Raw genomic sequence first — 17,577 nt, 5'->3', positions numbered from 1 at the left:
ACACCTCCAGTATTCATGTTTTTAGATGAGTGAATGTTCTCTAAGCACCAGAGCCTGGAAGCTGTGGGGAGCTTCAGCCAAATCCTTCCCAGCCCCAAACAGAGCACTCCTTGTAGGCTCCTGCTGACAGGGCTAGAGATGTGCCAGCAACACTCATTTTTTTGTCTTTTAACTTCCTTCCAGGATGTCTCTCTCCGTCTCCATTTCCTCCACCTCCTTTCTCTTCCCCTTTGTCCGGGCACCTTCCCCTCCTGCAGCTAAAGTGGTGCAGTGAAACCCGAGCTGCTGCTGCTGGCACCGCTCCCCTTCAGCTGCTCCTGATGCTCAATTATTGCTTGTTTGGAAGCTGATCCATCCCTGAACAGCCCAGCAAAGCAAGGACAGCAGCAGCCAACACGCTTGGGAAACTCTGTGGGTGCCCAGGTAAGGAGAGGAGCAGGAGGAAGATGTCCAGGACAAGGACAGTGCCTGCAGACATGATGGGTCTGTGCTGATTTAAGTAATGGCTCATTTAAGATGGGATAGTGGGAAGAAATCCTTCCCTAGGAGAGTGGGGAGGCCCTGGCACAGGTTGCCCAGAGAAGCTGTGGCTGCCCCTGGATCCCTGGAAGTGTCCAAGGCCAGGTTGGACGGGGCTTGGAGCAACCTGGGCTGGTGGAAGGTGTCCCTGCCCATGGCAGGGGGTGGGATGAGATGAGCTTTAATGACCCTTCCAACCCAAACCCTTCTGTAATTCTATTAACTCCTGACGTGTCACCTGCTGTGAGAGAAGGAAGTAACACAGCACACACAGAATTCCCAGTCAGAAATCCAGGAACTCAGTGGTGCTGAACTGGAACTTGCCAAGTTGAGTCTTAAACAGCAAAATACAGAAGCAGCAGGGAATGCAAAGATTTGGACACAAGTATGTGTGTCACTGTGTGCATGTCTACTTCATATTTTAACAATTTAGAGCTTTAAGATTGGAAGAGAACTTGACTGTAACACGCAATTTTGTCACCAGGGAAACACACGGATTGGGCTTTCAAGAGACATTAACTGTATATCCTCATTTACACAGTTTTACTCATAATACCAAATATTTTCTACCCAGACTCTTTAATGCACTGTAATTGAAATCCCAAACATTTTCTGAATAAAATCTTTTTCACCTGAGGGCGATGTAGGAATTTTCCCAGCAGAAGGATGAGAGGGACCCAGGGCAGAACAAAGCAAAGCCAGTTCTTTTGAAGGTAGGTTTTTAAAAGCAGGGAAAGCGAGGCTTCAGGCTGCCAAGGCTCTCAGAGATGCTCACCTGAGCCTCCGGAGGGCCTCCTTCATCTCTAATCAGCAGCAGGTAGCTTTGTCCATCAACTACTATCTCCTTCTTGAATCTCCCACCTGTCACACAAAGCAGCTCGTTAGAGACAGCAAAGGCACAACACGCACCACAGAAAAAGGCTTCACTTGTGGAAAAATGGGGTCCTCAAGGTCTTTTGCAATTAACCAAGTACTGTAATGTAAACTGAGTTTATATGCACACACATAGGAATTACTTAAGAAAGGTAAGGCATGTACTTGCCTTTTTTATATATACATACAGATATATTTTATATATATATATATGTATGTAAGTAATAAGGATAATGTGGAGAAAAGCCAACAACTGCATTACAAACAATAACTCCTACGTCAGGTGTCCCTGGTTTTCATACATATGGTTGGAACACCTTATGTATCACCTTTGTTTTATATAATAGTGAGAAAAGTATCTCTAGGAAAGGTAAACATGGGACAGTTGTATACAAACAGTGTTGCCTATTATAACCAAAATCGGTTTCCTGTGGGGATCAGCATTTCCTCAAGGGAAGCCCAGTTCTTAGAGCACACATGGGATGTTATGGAAATGAGAGTTCTATATTCAAACACCACAGTTAGGGGAAAATACCAGACACATGTTAGACAAAGAAGCTACAATGGTGGTACCTCTGCAGAGATGTGCTAAGCTAACAGAGAACGTCGTGCTGCTGACTCAGGATGGGTCCCAGACCTGCTCTGCACAGCCAGATAAAGAGTGGAGCTGGAGCCTTCAAGCACATCCCAGCCCTGCCCCTGTTCAGGGAGATGCAGAGCACTGGGTGCTTTGAACACCAAAGAGGCACCTACCCCAAGGCCGAGGCACCTGCTCCTGCTCCCTCCACTCCTCCCTCCCCTGGCTCGGGGGACTCCAGGCCTGACCCCAGGGCAGGCTTGGAATTGCCTCCTTGGGGGCTAAAAGCCTATTTTGGGCACTCTGCTGTGTCCCTTCAAAATGACAAATCCCATTGAGGGCTGCTGGTGTGACCGAGCCTAAGCCAGGATTAGCAACCGTGGCCTGAGTACTTGGGAGGCATTTAGGCTCCTCTCCTGGAAGCAAACTCACTCTTAAGTCCCCACCTAAGACCCAAAGTCCCCAAGGCCTCCTGCTTAGCAAGACTCAAGCTCACAGCTGAGCTGTTCACGTTGAGATAAAACACTTCTATCAACACACCCTAAACCTCTTCCTTCATCCCTCTTTTTTTAAACTGGAATTGTTTCTAATTTGAACCCCAATTCCCAACCACACACTTTAAAACTTGTCACACTACCAAAACACCACCTTTAAACATGTGGTAGGTAAGTCAGCAAATACAGGGTAATGCTGAGCCTCAAAACACAACAATTTGCACAAAAATTGCTGCCTTAGGGGAACACCACACTGCCTTAAACCCACCATTCCCCAGCCCAACCACAACAGCAGCTCTCAAACCAAGATCAATTCACAGTTCAGCTCTGTGCAGTATTTAAGTATCTTTAAACACACTTTGTGTTTAATAAAAGATGTAAGAATGGGGCTGGTGGTTGTGGTTTTCTGCTGGGTTTTTTTTGTTGTTGCTGTTTGTGGGTTTGGGGTTTTTTAAAAACCTTTTCTTTATAAAGCTACCCTATCATTATTACTCTATTAGCTGTACTAAACATGCAACAATTAGGACTATCACATTTCTGGCTGTTTAATGGCACGGGAGCAGGAGAGCTACATATAGATTTTCATTTCACTCACAAACTGGATTTCAATTTTGCCTTCGCAGATCCAGTGGCAGATAAATATATATCATCAGTGAACTTGAAAAGAACAATCAACCGTAAAGCCTGGAAAGGAAAACCAGTCTTGGCTCTCAGGAACTGGATTTCTATTAATCAGACCATTATTTCTATATGTTGTCAATTAATTGCACGTGCTTCACACTGAAGTGTTAAACAAGATGAATTACTTAATATAGAGCCCTCCAGGGAGGCTCTTGAAAGCTGTAAGTAACAATGGCAAGGCAGTATAGACGTGATTGGAGAGTGAAAGTTCTGCCTAATTGCCATTTCCTATTTCCTTTTTTTGAGCACTGAAAGTTCACTCAGATAATTATGAAATACCACGAACTGCATGTGGTTCAGGGCCAACTTATAACTCCCCTGGTCAACAGGACGCCTTGCAAGTCTCACTCTATCTTCAGAGAAGGCACAGACAAGGTGAAATAAAACACTTAGGCAGAGAATTGAAAAATATTCAATTGCCCTGATCAAATGTGAGCACTAAGATTTATTCTTCTTGGTCACTACTGATTTGGGTGGCGAGAGCAACTTGGAGAAGGGTACTATGTCTAAAAAATACAGTTAAAAAAATACAGTTAAAAAAAATAAAGTTATCCAACAGCTCTTTTCCTGCAGGAATCCACACTAAATGACCAGGCTTGTGGACCTGCTCCGTGCCTTCCCCCAAAGCACTGTGTGTGGAGCTCGGCACAACCCCAACATATTGTTATTTCCAGTATTAAATTCAGATCTTGACATGCTGTCCCACTTCACCAGGACTGTCACACAGTCAGTTCAAATCTACTCAAGTGGCTCCTTCATCCTTAAAAGCTGGATATGCTCATTAGCTGGAACAGTCACATCCTCACACATCCTCCATTTCTGTTTGGGTTTAGGTATTTCATGATAAATAGTTTAAATTTAATACCCCCCAACCAAACTCTTTAAAGAATGATCTGCATTTCCATTCTGTACTAAATATTTCAAATCAAATCTGAAGATCCAGAAATGTAACAGCAAACTCACGCTCATCCCTCAAGTAAGAATCATTTTATGCAAATCTCAGCTCACAGCAGGATGCATCCCTAACAACTTCTGTGTCTACAGCATTATGGAGCCCTTTTCATGAGCACACCACAAAATTAGGAACTGCACAGGACAGAGACTGAGAGTGCCTCTCTCAATATCAAGACTTTACACAAACAAAGGCATAAACAGTGAAGAATACACAGAGCAAGGCTGTGTACCCTGCAGATATCTGTGACTGCAGGATTAAGGCAAACAATAAACTGACTCTGCCTTTGACTCGAGCCCTGATGAGACCCATCACTGGTTTGGGGAAACCAAAGCAGGGCCAGGGCAGTGATTCTGGGATGGTTCAGTTTGGACAGCACCACGGTCATTGTTTTTAAAAACTTACGTTTCTGGAGTTTGTAAAGCACCAGAGGGAAAGAGGAATCAGAGAGATCAGCCAGTTCAAATATTGAATTACAGCAGCCTGTAAATACGTCAGGACGTCTCCCACGGCTACAAGACAGGCCTGTGCTCTCCTGAACATCCCTGTGCGTGATGGAGCCACGAATTACTGCCTGAACCAGCAATACCCAGAACAAAGAAATGACCTTCTCAGTTTAAAGGAGGAGCTCCAAACCCACAGCACTATTCCCACAGGAGGCACTCGCTCTGCTCTAGTCCCATCAGTGTTGTTACACAGCAGCTCTTTAATGAGGGGATTTCCCAGCTCGCAGATGTACCTGGGAGGTCACAGGGACACAGGCAGCCTGCAGCACGGCTCCAGGGACCTGCACCGCTCCTGCCAGGGCACCACAGGCACAGGAAAGCACATTATTCCCAATTTTCCAGGGCTAGAACATCATCTGTTCACACAAACGTGTACTGAATCTTGCAGCAGGTGGCAAACATCACTGCTGTGCCCAAAGCCACCAGCACAGGGAGTGGGACATCTGAGAACACCATCAACCACCCGCTCTCCCAGGTGCATCTGCTCAGATTCCTGCTATAAAACAACCCACACAAATATACAGCTTTGATCAATACAAAGCTGAATAAATTCTGTGCATCAGCAATTTACAGCCTAGCCTGAAGCCCCAGCACAAATCAGAGCACGGGGCTGGGGGGGATCAACAAAAGCCTCCTAATCTCATTTTCATGCACAACGCTCTCTAGGTTAGTGCTCAGAACCAGCACTAGGGCAAAAATTATCCAGGAAGAATTGATATTAACTGTAAACACAGCATACATTTGTAATCAAAGGTGCTGTATATTACAAAAGCTGGCTGTTACATGGGGAATTCCAGGGCTGAAGGCTTTAATCCAGCTCTGACAGCCTGGTTGGGAGCTGGTCCACTGAGGATTTTCATCCTGTATCCCCAGGCCCTACTGCACTCACCAGGCTCTCCACTCAAGCACATTGCCACGGGGATGAAGATACTTGGCCATATGAGGAAGATAAATTCGGGGGGCCGGCCACAAACAAACCCAGGTGGTAGCTGAACGTGTGCTCTGGCAGGGCGAGACAGGGGGTGGGACTGCAGCAGCTCTGAAGTCTGGATTTCATATTCCCAATGACACGTGCATTCTGACAGCAGCAGTCAGTTGTCTTACACATGCACACTCTCTCCCTTTTTGTTCCTCAGAAGATGGGAAAGAGTGCCAAGAATCAGGCTCCTCTTCAGGGAAACACGTTAAGAAAACCTCCATTCAAACCTAGTGGCCTTCTAGTTTGCTAGTCCGAGATTTTTATTCAAACAAACTACTTTAAAAATGTTTCCCCCAAAAAGCGTATTACTACAAGGATGCAAACCCTACAAGAAGGATTAAAACTAAATTTACATGTGGTTGAGCTGGGTCGAGTGTTTAACCATAGAAGTGCAAAGACTGGGGAACCACCACTCTCACATGAGACTAAATCTGCAAGCAGATCCCTGCAGCGGGTTCCCAGGAGAGCACCTGGCTAAAAAAAACCCAAAAAACCAACAAAAGCAACCTAGATCGAGCCCTTCAAACCCCACCATCTGCTTCTCCCAGCGGGTCTAGGACACAGTTTAGGAGATGCATGGATAGGTCTCCTGAAGTATGAAGCCATGCCCCGTTACAGTAAGGTACCCCCACAGGCACCATGTGTGATGCAGTATCACAGCACACAGACAACCTTTTCTTTACATAAAAACTGGCATGGAAGCACTGATATATGGCCTTGCAATTCTGTGGCAAGAGGGTTCACTGCTGGAATTTCAGAAGCAGCTGCAATGACATTTACCAACTTAATTTTGAGATATAATCACCGACGTGTTTTCAGTGCCCCCCCCCCGGAGGGTCCCCAGAACCTGGTGGTGATTTCAAAGGAGATCAACTCAATTTTAAGCTTTTAAGGATTCAGGAAAACAGCTTATACTTAAAATAAATAAATAAATAAATAAATAAATGAAATTAGCTACTCAAGTTGCACAGAATCACAGAATATTCAGAGTTGGAAGGGACCCACAAGGATCATCAAAGTCCAACTTCTGGCCCTGCACAGAATCAGAGGCCAAATTTTATGCCATTTAATAGGGGTTAGATGGAAAATGGAAAGGTGGGAGGTTCCATGCTGAGGACAAATAGAGGCAGTTATGCTGAATGCTATTTTTCAGAGGTCTGTGGTCTCAATTCCAAGCAGCAGAGGATGTAACTGGTAGAGCAGTGCAGCCCTGACCCACCCGACTGGCACTGCAACTTCAGGAAACAAGGGACAGAGTGACATCCTGCTGCCACCCACTCTTGGCTCAACACCAGCCAGTGGGCAGGACTTAGGCAGCAGTGCCTCCCATTAACCTTAAACAGCTGCAACAAGCATCTAAAGAAATAGAAACCCCCAAAACCCCGTGGTGTTTCACAGGCCAGTATGGAGAGAGCATTTATTGCAGTCGACCCCACGTTATTGCACACAAATGCAGTTAAGAGACATTTGGGTGCAGGGAGGGAATAATTCCCCAGCAGAGTCTCTCTCTGCAAGAACAACGTGGCAAAAGGAGAAGCCAAAAGTACAGTGAACTTCATCCTCTGGCCATCCAAGGCCAGGCTGGACAGGGCTTGGAGCAACCTGGGCTAGTGGAAGGTGTCCTTGACCATGGCAGGGGTGGGACTGGATGGGCTTTGAGGTCCCTTCCAACCCATTCTGTGATTCCATGGTGAACAGGCTGAGATTAGATCCAATGTTATATCTCAAACAGAGGGAGAGGAAGGGACCAATTAACCCCCAAGATAAATGAGAAAACAGCAGAGCCAGCCTGGGAGCAATTACATTTCCTTCATTCCAGGGAGAGGGGAGCAGAGCAGTGGATGTGCTACTTTCACTATAAAGCTTCCTGCCCTCAGTGCAGACTGTGTTAAGCCAATTAGAATAAAAACACTATCCTGTGAGTGCAGACACAGAGGTAAAACCACCCTGTCCTCATCAAGTGACTCCTCTGAAAAATGAAGGATGATACCAAAGCAAGTTTCTGCGGGAGCTTCACCCCTCCCGCACGCAGCTTATTAACAGCCTGGAAGGTGGAAGTAACACAGGCTACTTAATTTCTAGATAATGAAGCAGGAGGGACTGCAATTATCTTAGAAAATTGGACTGTACTTCAACGTGACCATAACGAGTTGGAAAAATAGAGGGGAAAAACAAAAGCAGCATCACGGGGCCAAATGGAGGGACCAACTCCCTGCAGAGAGATGGGGCAGGATGGAAAAACCCTCTGGCAGTGCAGAGAAGCAGCTGGGAATTCCTTGTCCTAGCCCGTGTCACCATCCCAACCTCAGCCTGCACAGTCCGGGTAGGGCACCACGTGGAAGATAAGGACCAAAAAGGTGTGCCTAGAAAATACCCAGTAAGAAAAATAAGCGTATTTCACTGACAGCAGGTGCAGAGCGTTACTTACACATCACACCCACTAACTGTACACACACTGCAAGTCTAATTTTAAAAGCTGATTTTTATCAAGCCAGCTGGAGACAAACAAAACCCAGAGTCAGCTTCTCTGGGCAGGATGTGACACCACTTTAGTACACTCCTACCTGTCTCCATCACCAGCCTTTTCAAGTTTTAAAAGCTGACACCCCAAACCAGCACTTTCCAAACAAAGCTCCTCACAGAGTCAGCCCCGTGCTCTTTTTCGCTGCAGTTCTTTAAAAGTTGCCTTATCACACATTTCATCTTCCAGACAAACCCACCCTACACCTTTTTAATCTAACACATAATTCAGCTGCTCAAAATTTCTGCTTGACTTCACAAACTTCCAACATAATTTCAAAGATTTTAACCTAATTACTAACAAACCCTAAACAGCATAACCAAGATAGGCCAAAAACTTAACTCCTAAAAGCACTGAACCACAGATTCCAAGCCCTTTTTTACCTCTCTTTTTTTAAATATCCCTTTGCTTTTTATACATAGTTTATAGCCAGCTTCTATAACACTGTCCTTTCATTACAGTTTGACATCACAAATAGTAACCCTGAAGTTAGAACTGGACTTAGCTGTGATCATACTATAATCTGTCCTCCCTAAAATGGGTACTAACACAGTGACATCCTGTGCAAATCAACGAGACCGCTGAGAATTCATCACACTGAATAAAATCAGCTCCCTCCCGTTCCCTGCCTTCTGATACAACTTCCCAAAACAACAACAGATTTCAAGGAAGGTGGAAATTTAATTCATTTAACTGAGAAATTAAATACAAGCAGAACAAGAAACACGTTCAAAGAACACACTAAGATTTGGCTTTGGGATCAAGAGCGATATAATGGGCTACATTCAGAAATACACCCAGGAGTAATATTTGAAAAACAAAGTGGGAGGGAGGTCCTTCTTCCAGCAGCAGCCACTCCAAACTGGTTGCTGACTCAGCAGTAGAAAGCAGGGAGAACTGGAGAGCTGGAATCCTGGAATCACACACTCAGTGAGGTTGGAGAAGCCTTCCAAGATTAAGTCCAACAATTGACCCAGCACTGCCAAAGCCACCACTAAACCATGTCCCCAAGTGCCACATACCACGTTTTTGGAACACTTCTAGGGATGGTGACTCCACTCCTGCCCTGGGCAGCCTGTTCTGATGCTCGACAACACTTTTGGAGAAGAAATTTCCCCTAATATCCAATTTAACCTTCCCTGGCACAGGATGAGGATGTTTCCCCTCGTCCTATTGCTTGTTACTTGGGAGAAGCCACTTGTATTGCTATTAAGAGCAGCTACAAATCTGCATTACAGTTTTAACTGGGGACACAACATTCCAAGAAGCCTTTTAGGAGAAGGGCACAAATCCTAAAGACACTACTCATCCAAACCTTGGAGTATTCAAGGTGCAACATGTTAAAGACATCACCTTAAACAGCTCAGAAAGGGAAGCCCCTTGTAGGAAACTGCTTCTTCAGCACCTTCTGCCCAGGAAAAGAGTAAATTCTTGAGTTCTTCCTTTAATTACCAGAGTTCCTTATTTAGGTGACACTTGAAACAGTTGCCAACTCGACGGCTGGAACAGAGAGGTTTTCAAAGGATTCTCCAACCCACACAGGCAGTCCCAGGAGGAGGAGGAGGAGAGGGAAGGGCTCCAGAGGGGAGGGGGCAGAATACATAAACATTTTGTGTCTTTTATGCTAAGCCTGAAAGACTCCAAAAGCCCAGGAGAGCCCACTGCAGCAGCACTTTAAAAGGATCAAAAAGAGACAAGTGCTGTTTTATATCTGGTTGTCAGCATGAAATGCCAAATAAAAATAATCAGCCAATCCTGCCTGAAAAGAATGGAAGACAAAGAACTGGAAATAGGTAATTTTGAAACACGTGTCTCAAGTCATCCCTGTCCCCTGCACACATGTGGGTTTACACACAGGAAAACTACTCAGGTACCTTCAGCTGCCTCAAAGTGCTGCAGGAGCTCGTGAAACACTGAAAGGATCTGTAAACAAAAAGCTTGTAAACACTGAAATCAAAGTGGAAAATTTCAGCTTCCCCGCATTTTGTAGCTCAAGAACTTCAAAATGTGACTTTAAGGTTAATGTGGTTTTTTTGAACTCCTGTGCACTTGGCATTCTTGCAAAATCTCCCTGTACAAGCACATAAACAGGTACGATGTCAGTATATGACCATCTATGATGGTCATTTTCTGGAATTCCAAAAAATCATGAATGAATAAGCAAGAGTTTCCAAGAAAAGCACCTAAATACACCCTCAGGGGACACATTTCCCTGCTCTTCATTTGCATTTCAGCCAGCTGCTTGCTGACAACAGAGAGCACAGATTAGTCTGGGGCACATCCTCTCTTTATTCAGGAGAGATCAAATTGGGGTGTTTACTAAATACGGCCTTCCTACTTATTTGAAAAAATATTAACTGGATAAAAATAGCCATGGCTTCTGTAAAGAGACTGGCAACCTTAGGAACCTAATTGTTCCCAGCAGGAAGGATTACATGAATCACAGGGAGAAGGGAACAAGAGTCAGAGCTACAGAAGGGAAAACTGTCCAATTCTGCTGCAGCTCCCATGTTCTCTTCATCCCAAAACACCAAACTGTGAGCCCCAAGGGATCCCAGAATCCCAAAGGGTTTGGCTTGGAAGGAACCTTCCACTATCCCAGGTTGCTCCAAGCCCTGTCCAGCCTGGCCTGGTCCTTTTTTTAACATTTCTTTTTTCCCAGAAGCAGCTCCATTCTTGGATTCATCCCAGCAAGGGAAGCATCAGACCTGACTGAAGCCACCTGGAAGGTCATCCCAGTTAATAGATTGTGCTTGAACTTTCTGCACAGATATTGTGTAAGAGTCTGTAACCAGACAAAATCTCTTAAGAGGATGGGAAGGAAAGCAGCTGAAATTTTAAAGCAGTCTGCCTCAATCCTCCTTGTATAATTACCCTTTGCTGGGGAAGAATGGGACAGAAATAGTTACTAGAGACAATAAATTGAAAAACATGGACATCCATCCCCCAAGATGTAATTTCTACGTAGAATCAGAATCCTTTAGGTTGGAAAAGACCTTTAAGATCGTTGATACATGTTTTTGTTACAGGCTGGGAACTTATTTTCGTGATGCTTCCATTACATTCTTCAAAGGGAAGGCTGAAGGTGACTTGGTTTAGCATTTTAATAATAACCACGACCATTCCTGCTATTTTATGACCATTTCATGACCATTCCTGCTATTCAAGTGATACACTGTTCACTGTGCTACTGAAAAAAGTTATTTGGTGAAAGCTGCAATAGTATAAAATTATTTTTAGGTCAAATTTGGAGAGAAAGTAAATGCTCACAGCTTTCTGGAGAACACCATTAAAGGCTTTATTCCGTACCTCTTACTGGGGGAAAATGTAATTTTTATTACAAGTTCCTCCACACACAGGAGATGAAACCTCACTGACTGCAACAGCTACTTGCTGCCTCGAGTCAGGGTTTTATGCCTTTGGAAACACAGAACCTATTTACTCCACATGAAAAAAAAAAAATAAATCTTAAATATATCCCGAAGTACATGGAGGAAAAAACCCTCCTTTTTCCTCATCCCAGCTGAGACATCTTGGACAATTCATCTGCCTTTTTTTTTTATTACACTCACTGGAAAAAAAGTAGTGAGATAATAATGATATGACTTAAGATATTCACAGACACAGCAGAGGTGTGGAAAAGCCTTTAAGTCATGTTTCACACCTCGGTGGCTTTTTGGGAACAAAGCCCAAACAGCAACAGAATCTCCTGACACTCCCCATTCCTGTCAACTTCAGCTCACCTTGGTCTGCAAAGAACTCAGCCTCAAATTCCACACCCGGCCCTGGGTTCACTCTGTTCCTACAGGCACAATTCCAGTTTAGTTGGGGGAAAAGAAAGACCCCAGGCTTCACACACCTCATCTCTTGTTTCAGCATGTCACACACCCAGAAGCAGGAGTGTTTCTTCCAATCACTTGGAAGGTACTTAGAAGATAAAAAGTCACTAGGATTCCCTATTTCCCATCATTTCCTTGTTGTACCATCACAGAAAAAAAACTGGAAGTCCCAGACTCCTGAGATTCCCACTCACTGCAGGGTAACACATCACTTCTTTCCTTACATCCAAATCCACCTGATTTTAAATGTGTCACACAGGAGCACAGCTATTTGCATCCTAAATATGCAAAGCAAGAGTCTAAAAGCAAACTTATTTCCTAACAAACCCTTATACTTCAAGAAAACAAAGGTTTTCATGCTACGAACACACCAGGGACTAAAACGAGTTCTGAACAGAAATCAAAGTTAGGCCAGACAGTGAGAGAAAACTTTACCCCTTAACTGAGTCCTCCTCTTGGAGGGGACATGGTGTTGGGCAGCAAGAGAAATATCTCACCTTAAAGGGCTGAAGGAAACTTGAAACCACCTTCACATAAAATTCATTTACTGGAACACTGCAGCTGCCTCCAAGGGCTCCAGGAGACCCGGGACCTGGCTGGTTGAGGGATGGTTTCATGGTAACTGGAGCCAAGGAGAGCACAAAGAGCAGTCCCTGACCCTAATCACCACCTCCACGTGGAGCAGGAGCCATGACTTTACCCACTGGGTACTCACTGCATGATGCCTGACAAACTGAGCTGTCAGGAAGCCATTCACAGTCAGGGAACTTGGGGTTTTCTTCCCTAATCAAGCAGCTGACACCTCAGTGTCCCATATCCATCCCTTCTTCAGCAGTTGAACAACCCAGAACATTTACCACCCCTCAGCAGAGGAAAAGAGTGGTCTGCAAGGTAAAGGATGACACTTTGCCTGCTGTGTGGGACTGTGCCTGGATGACCTGGAAGTGTCCAAGGCCAGGCTGGACAGGGCTTGGAGCAACCTGATCTAGGGAGGGTGTCCCTGCTTAGGGCAGGGGGTGGGACTGGGGGGGCTTTAAGGTCCTTCCAAACCCACACCATCCTGAGATTCTAGGACAAAGAATGAAAACACTCACAAACCACCACTACAGGTATTACTAAGGATGGTTTATATGGGTTGTATCTCCTTCAGTATTAACTTGATTAGAAATCTGCCCTTATCCCTCACACAAGGCAAATTAAAGCTCTTAATTATTCCAGTTTTCCTTCTGCTAATGAAATGCAGCAGTGTCATTAGTGAGGCTTGTCAGCTACACTTACGTGCAAAGAAATGATTTGACACTGCTTTTGTCATCTAATTCTTCCAGGAAAAACAGTCAGAACGTCACCGTAAATAAAAATCCTTCAAGACAAAGAGGACAGATGGCAACACTCCCAAGGAATACCACCCAAAATATTCATCCTACAGGAGGAGGAGAGGACTGCCAGCCCTGGGAACAGCCAATAGATCGGAGTCTTGCAAGGAGAAAACAGCCCAAAATATTTTCTGTTTGTGCAGAGATGCTGAGATACTGATTTTTGCTGAAGGGTTGCTGTAAATTGGTGGATCTGCCCCTCACATCACCATTTCTCACTCTCAGCATCCAGAACCAGGATCTACACATAGCTTTGGGGAGAGGCTCCATTATTATTATCAATTATCAGTTCTAGCTACAAAGCAGCAAAAGCATTTCAGGCAAACTTAGAAACTGGAAGCCTTCACTGTTGCTGCAATACCACACAGAAAAGCCTTGTCCATCCCTCCCTTTCCCTCTCCTCCCACTTTAACTACAATTCCAGGCTGTTAAAAAGTCAACTGTTGAGCTGAACAGTTTCCTTTGGTAAGAGTTAATTAGGAACAAATGTTATCAGAGATGCATGAAGCTACAAACTACTGCTGAGGAGACAACTACAGCAAGAGACAAAAACAGTGAGATGTACTAAAGACTTGAAATCAAAAGGAAACAACTCAAAATGATACACAAAACAAGGGGAAAATGCTCTAGTACAGAAACCACCGTCTGTCCCTTCCAAAGGAGAGCTGCCATGGAGACAATGTATAGTTACCTGCATCCATATCTGCAAAGAATGGAACAGCCAGTAAGGAAAAGAAGGAACCAGAAATTCAGTGTCTCAGAGTTGGATTTAAAAGTTCATAAGGAGAACAGATAAAGAAAAATAATCAAAAAAAAGTATTTATTCTAAGACACACCTTGATAAGGTGCTATGCTATGATATTTTTGGATTAATGTTAAACACTACAGCATACAAATTCATTTGCTATGCTATGAGAACATTAAAAAAAAGTCAAGACTAAATACTTAATACATTAAACAATGAACAAATTATATCTTTAGTTTAAGCTCATGAAGTTGTTTTATTCTCCCCAAATCCCAATTCTGCAGAAATCCTACTGTACTACAGACAGTGGCTCTCAACAGCCCAACTGAAAGCAGCAGCACCACTGAGAGCAGTCAGCTCCTCTCCACCAGGACTGAGTCTCCCATAAGGACACATCCTGGGGGCCAAAGTATTTAAGGATGCTCTGGAGCTATGGAACAGCTCCGACTATATCGTCGTGCATACTGAGCTCAGTCTGGAGAACTACAGGAGAAATCTCCATGAATTCTGAAACAGCAGATCAGATCCTTTGCTAATTCATTTCTGTGTGATTCAAATGGACAGAGATGCAGCCTGTGGGGGCAGAGCAGCGGTGAGGGCAGAGCACGTACCTTCGGGGGACTCCTCCTGGACGTAGGTGCCCGTCAGGTACCGGTGCACGAGCGCGGACTTGCCACTGGCCAGGTTACCCACGATCCCCTGGACACACAGAGGGAACAGAAACCCAGTGCATTAATCCCTGGGAAAAGCAGAACGTTCCATGAGAACCCTGAAATAACATCTCAGTGCTCGAGGAGAAAGCCCATGCCACTGGAACAGTCCCAAAGACGCCCAGACAAAGTTTAGAGCAGAGCTGACACGGGAACTCGGGCTCTGCCCGCAGCACTCCTGTGCTCAGCTGCCCATGGGACACCAGGGAACACAGAGACTGCAGGGAGGAGCCTGGCACCTCTTCACTGGGTGAAGCTTTCATACTGGGAACAGCTCTGGAGGCTGCACTCTGTGATTCCCACTGACTCACACTGAAGCACACGTGATATCTGTGGCTGTGGGCAGACTCATCTTGCCACATCCACCAGCACAGGATGGTTTGGGCTGGAAGAGACCTTAAATATCATCAATCCCACCCCCTGCCATGGGCAGGGACACCTCCCACTAGCCCAGGTTGCTCCAACCCAGCCTTGGACACTCCCAGGGATCCAGGGGCAGCCACAGCTTCTCTGGGAATTCCAGCCCAGGCCCTCCCCACCCTCACAGGGAGGAATTCCTTCCCACTATCCCATCTATCCATGCCATTTGGCACTGGGAAGCCATTCCCCCTCGTCCTATCACTCCATCCCTTGTCCCCAGTCCCTCTCCAGCTCTCCTGGAGCCCCTTTAGGCACTGGAAGGGGCACTCAGGTCTCCACCAGGATGTGTTGAAGTCCCTGACTTTACCAAGAAGTTCCCAACTCAAACCATCCATGCCCAACACCTGCCTGGGAACATCTGACAACCACCAGCAGCACTTGACCCTAAAGCTCACAGGAGTTTTCTGCTGAGCTGGTTCACTGGCATCTGTTTTTCAAACCCAGGCAGAACTAACAGAAAGCAGCCCAAAACCACAGGAGTTTTCCTCCTGGAGGTGCTCACATTCCAAAAGACATGGAGATTTGCATTTTCTGTTGCTATAAAAGGGCACACAGTGCTGAGGACACTCGGTTTCTGGGGGAGGAGATGGGAACTTACTTCACCCTGTAAAACAAACCAAGCCTACTCTGTTCTCACATGTTTACTTGACCCTCCCCAAAGGTTCAGAACATAAGATCCCTGGAGACAAGATGAACTCTGCTGATGGGCCCAAGATTTCCAAACTGACCAAGGCAGCAGGAACAAGTTGCACATTAGTGCACAGTCTCTACTCCATTTTCTTAATTCTAAACCCTAAGAAACCACCCTTTATATCAAAAATCGCTTACAAGTCCCGTGTGTATGGACATTAACATTATTTTATATTAGACTTGGGCCAAAATTTTAACTGCCAGGAAAAACAGAAAAGCATCAACTTGGGGTCCAGTGAGAGTGAACAACCTACATACTTTGGCCATGGATGGGGGTAATTTATTCTATTGAGAGACCCCAAATATTTGAAAGACATCAACTGATTTGAGAATACAACATTTTTTTTTTAAGTATCCCAAAGGTCCCATCAAAATACATAATTTTACAGCACTTCGGGTTCTCTGATACATTCCTCCTTATAGGGATCCACAATGCCTGGCTACAAGAGCATTTGGATATTATAATGCTGCAAACTGATACCAAAAGCACTGTGATCAGGAGGAGGAACATGTATTTCAGTGAAAAAAACCACTATATCATACAGAATCCCAGACTGGTTTGGGTTGGAACTCATCCCATTCCACTCCCCTGCCATGGGCAGTGACACCTTCCACTAGACCAGGTTGCAAACACAGCTATAAAATCTACATTTGCATGACAGTTTTATTTTCTCCCTAGACAGCTCCTTCAGAAAGCACTCAGGAGAGAGATCTGCCTTCTCCTCACCTGGCAAAACAGGATTCCTTCAGATCCCACCTCAGAACCTACAAGGCACCACCTCTTTCCTACCAGGGATCAAACATGACATGAAAATCTAAGAGAACTGTCCTCTTGTTCAGTGCAGGGCTTGGCATCACAGCTCCAGGTCTCCCAATCAATTGCTCCTAAAACCCAGGAGCAATAAGTTTTACACTAGAAAAAAGATCCGACTTCAAATCCAGTTTCTCTCTTTATCGGTATTAATACTTAAGGCTGATCCCCCACAGTACGACAAACATGCCAGCATGTTTTCACAGCAGTCATATTCCCCTCTCCCATATTTTATACACACACCCCCCCTCAGTCATCTCTATTTATTTATGGATATGTCTGAAATGCACAAAGTTATGACAAGCATGTTAGGGCACAAAAATACCACCCTAACCCAGTTCAGAAAGGAGAAAATTCAGCTACAACTCAGTGCTCTTGTCACTTATGACTTGTGCAACACTGAATCATTTATCTACAAGTGCCAGACACGCTGTAAAACGCAGCCAAACCACTGTGCCCACATCCTACTAAACCCTGTTGGGAAAAAGGTTTAAATGTACTGATGGTACTTGGCATTTGAAAGCTGCCCTGACTGCACTTTGTGTATTTTTTAGCAAGACATTAAGTGATTTTATCCAGAAAGACCCCTCATATTTATTCTGCTTAAAATATCCTTATTTTACATTTGGATACATGGGATCCAGGAATACCAAAGGTATTGGGTCTCCCCACACTCTTGACCATCAAAGAAGCATCGAAATCCTGAGGTAGAACTCCGTAGAAGTATTTGATCAGCACAAACCAACCACAGGATCCCAGAATGGGTTGGGTTGGAAGGGACCTTAGAGCTCATCCAGTGCCACCCCCTGCCCGAGACAGGGACACCTTCCACTATCCCAGGTTGCTCCAAGCCCTGTCCAACCTGACCTTGAAAATCCTTCTGAACG

The 17,577-nt window shown here is 45.0% G+C and overlaps 1 protein-coding gene across 4 annotated transcripts in view; it reads right to left on the bottom strand.

The window, feature by feature from the left end:
• The window catches only part of AGAP1 (ArfGAP with GTPase domain, ankyrin repeat and PH domain 1), a 280,544-nt gene that overhangs the window by 189,278 nt on the left and 73,689 nt on the right, over positions 1-17,577 (bottom strand). For 3 of the 4 annotated variants that reach the window (XM_018084483.3, XM_029964414.1, XM_029964416.1), the window contains exons 3-5: positions 14,671-14,758; positions 14,006-14,017; positions 1,295-1,380 (exon numbers count right to left, since the gene is read on the bottom strand). In XM_018084483.3, coding sequence (XP_017939972.1) covers positions 1,295-1,380; positions 14,006-14,017; positions 14,671-14,758 — 186 coding nt within the window. The remainder of the gene's footprint in view (positions 1-1,294; positions 1,381-14,005; positions 14,018-14,670; positions 14,759-17,577) is intronic. The other variant, XM_029964415.1, reaches the window with a different exon arrangement.

The sequence above is a fragment of the Manacus vitellinus genome, unplaced genomic scaffold, assembly GCF_001715985.3.
Source record: "Manacus vitellinus isolate BGI_N305 unplaced genomic scaffold, ASM171598v3 scaffold_71_pilon, whole genome shotgun sequence".
Taxonomy (NCBI): Eukaryota; Metazoa; Chordata; class Aves; order Passeriformes; family Pipridae; genus Manacus; species Manacus vitellinus.
This window is presented reverse-complemented; position numbering and strand designations above follow the sequence as displayed.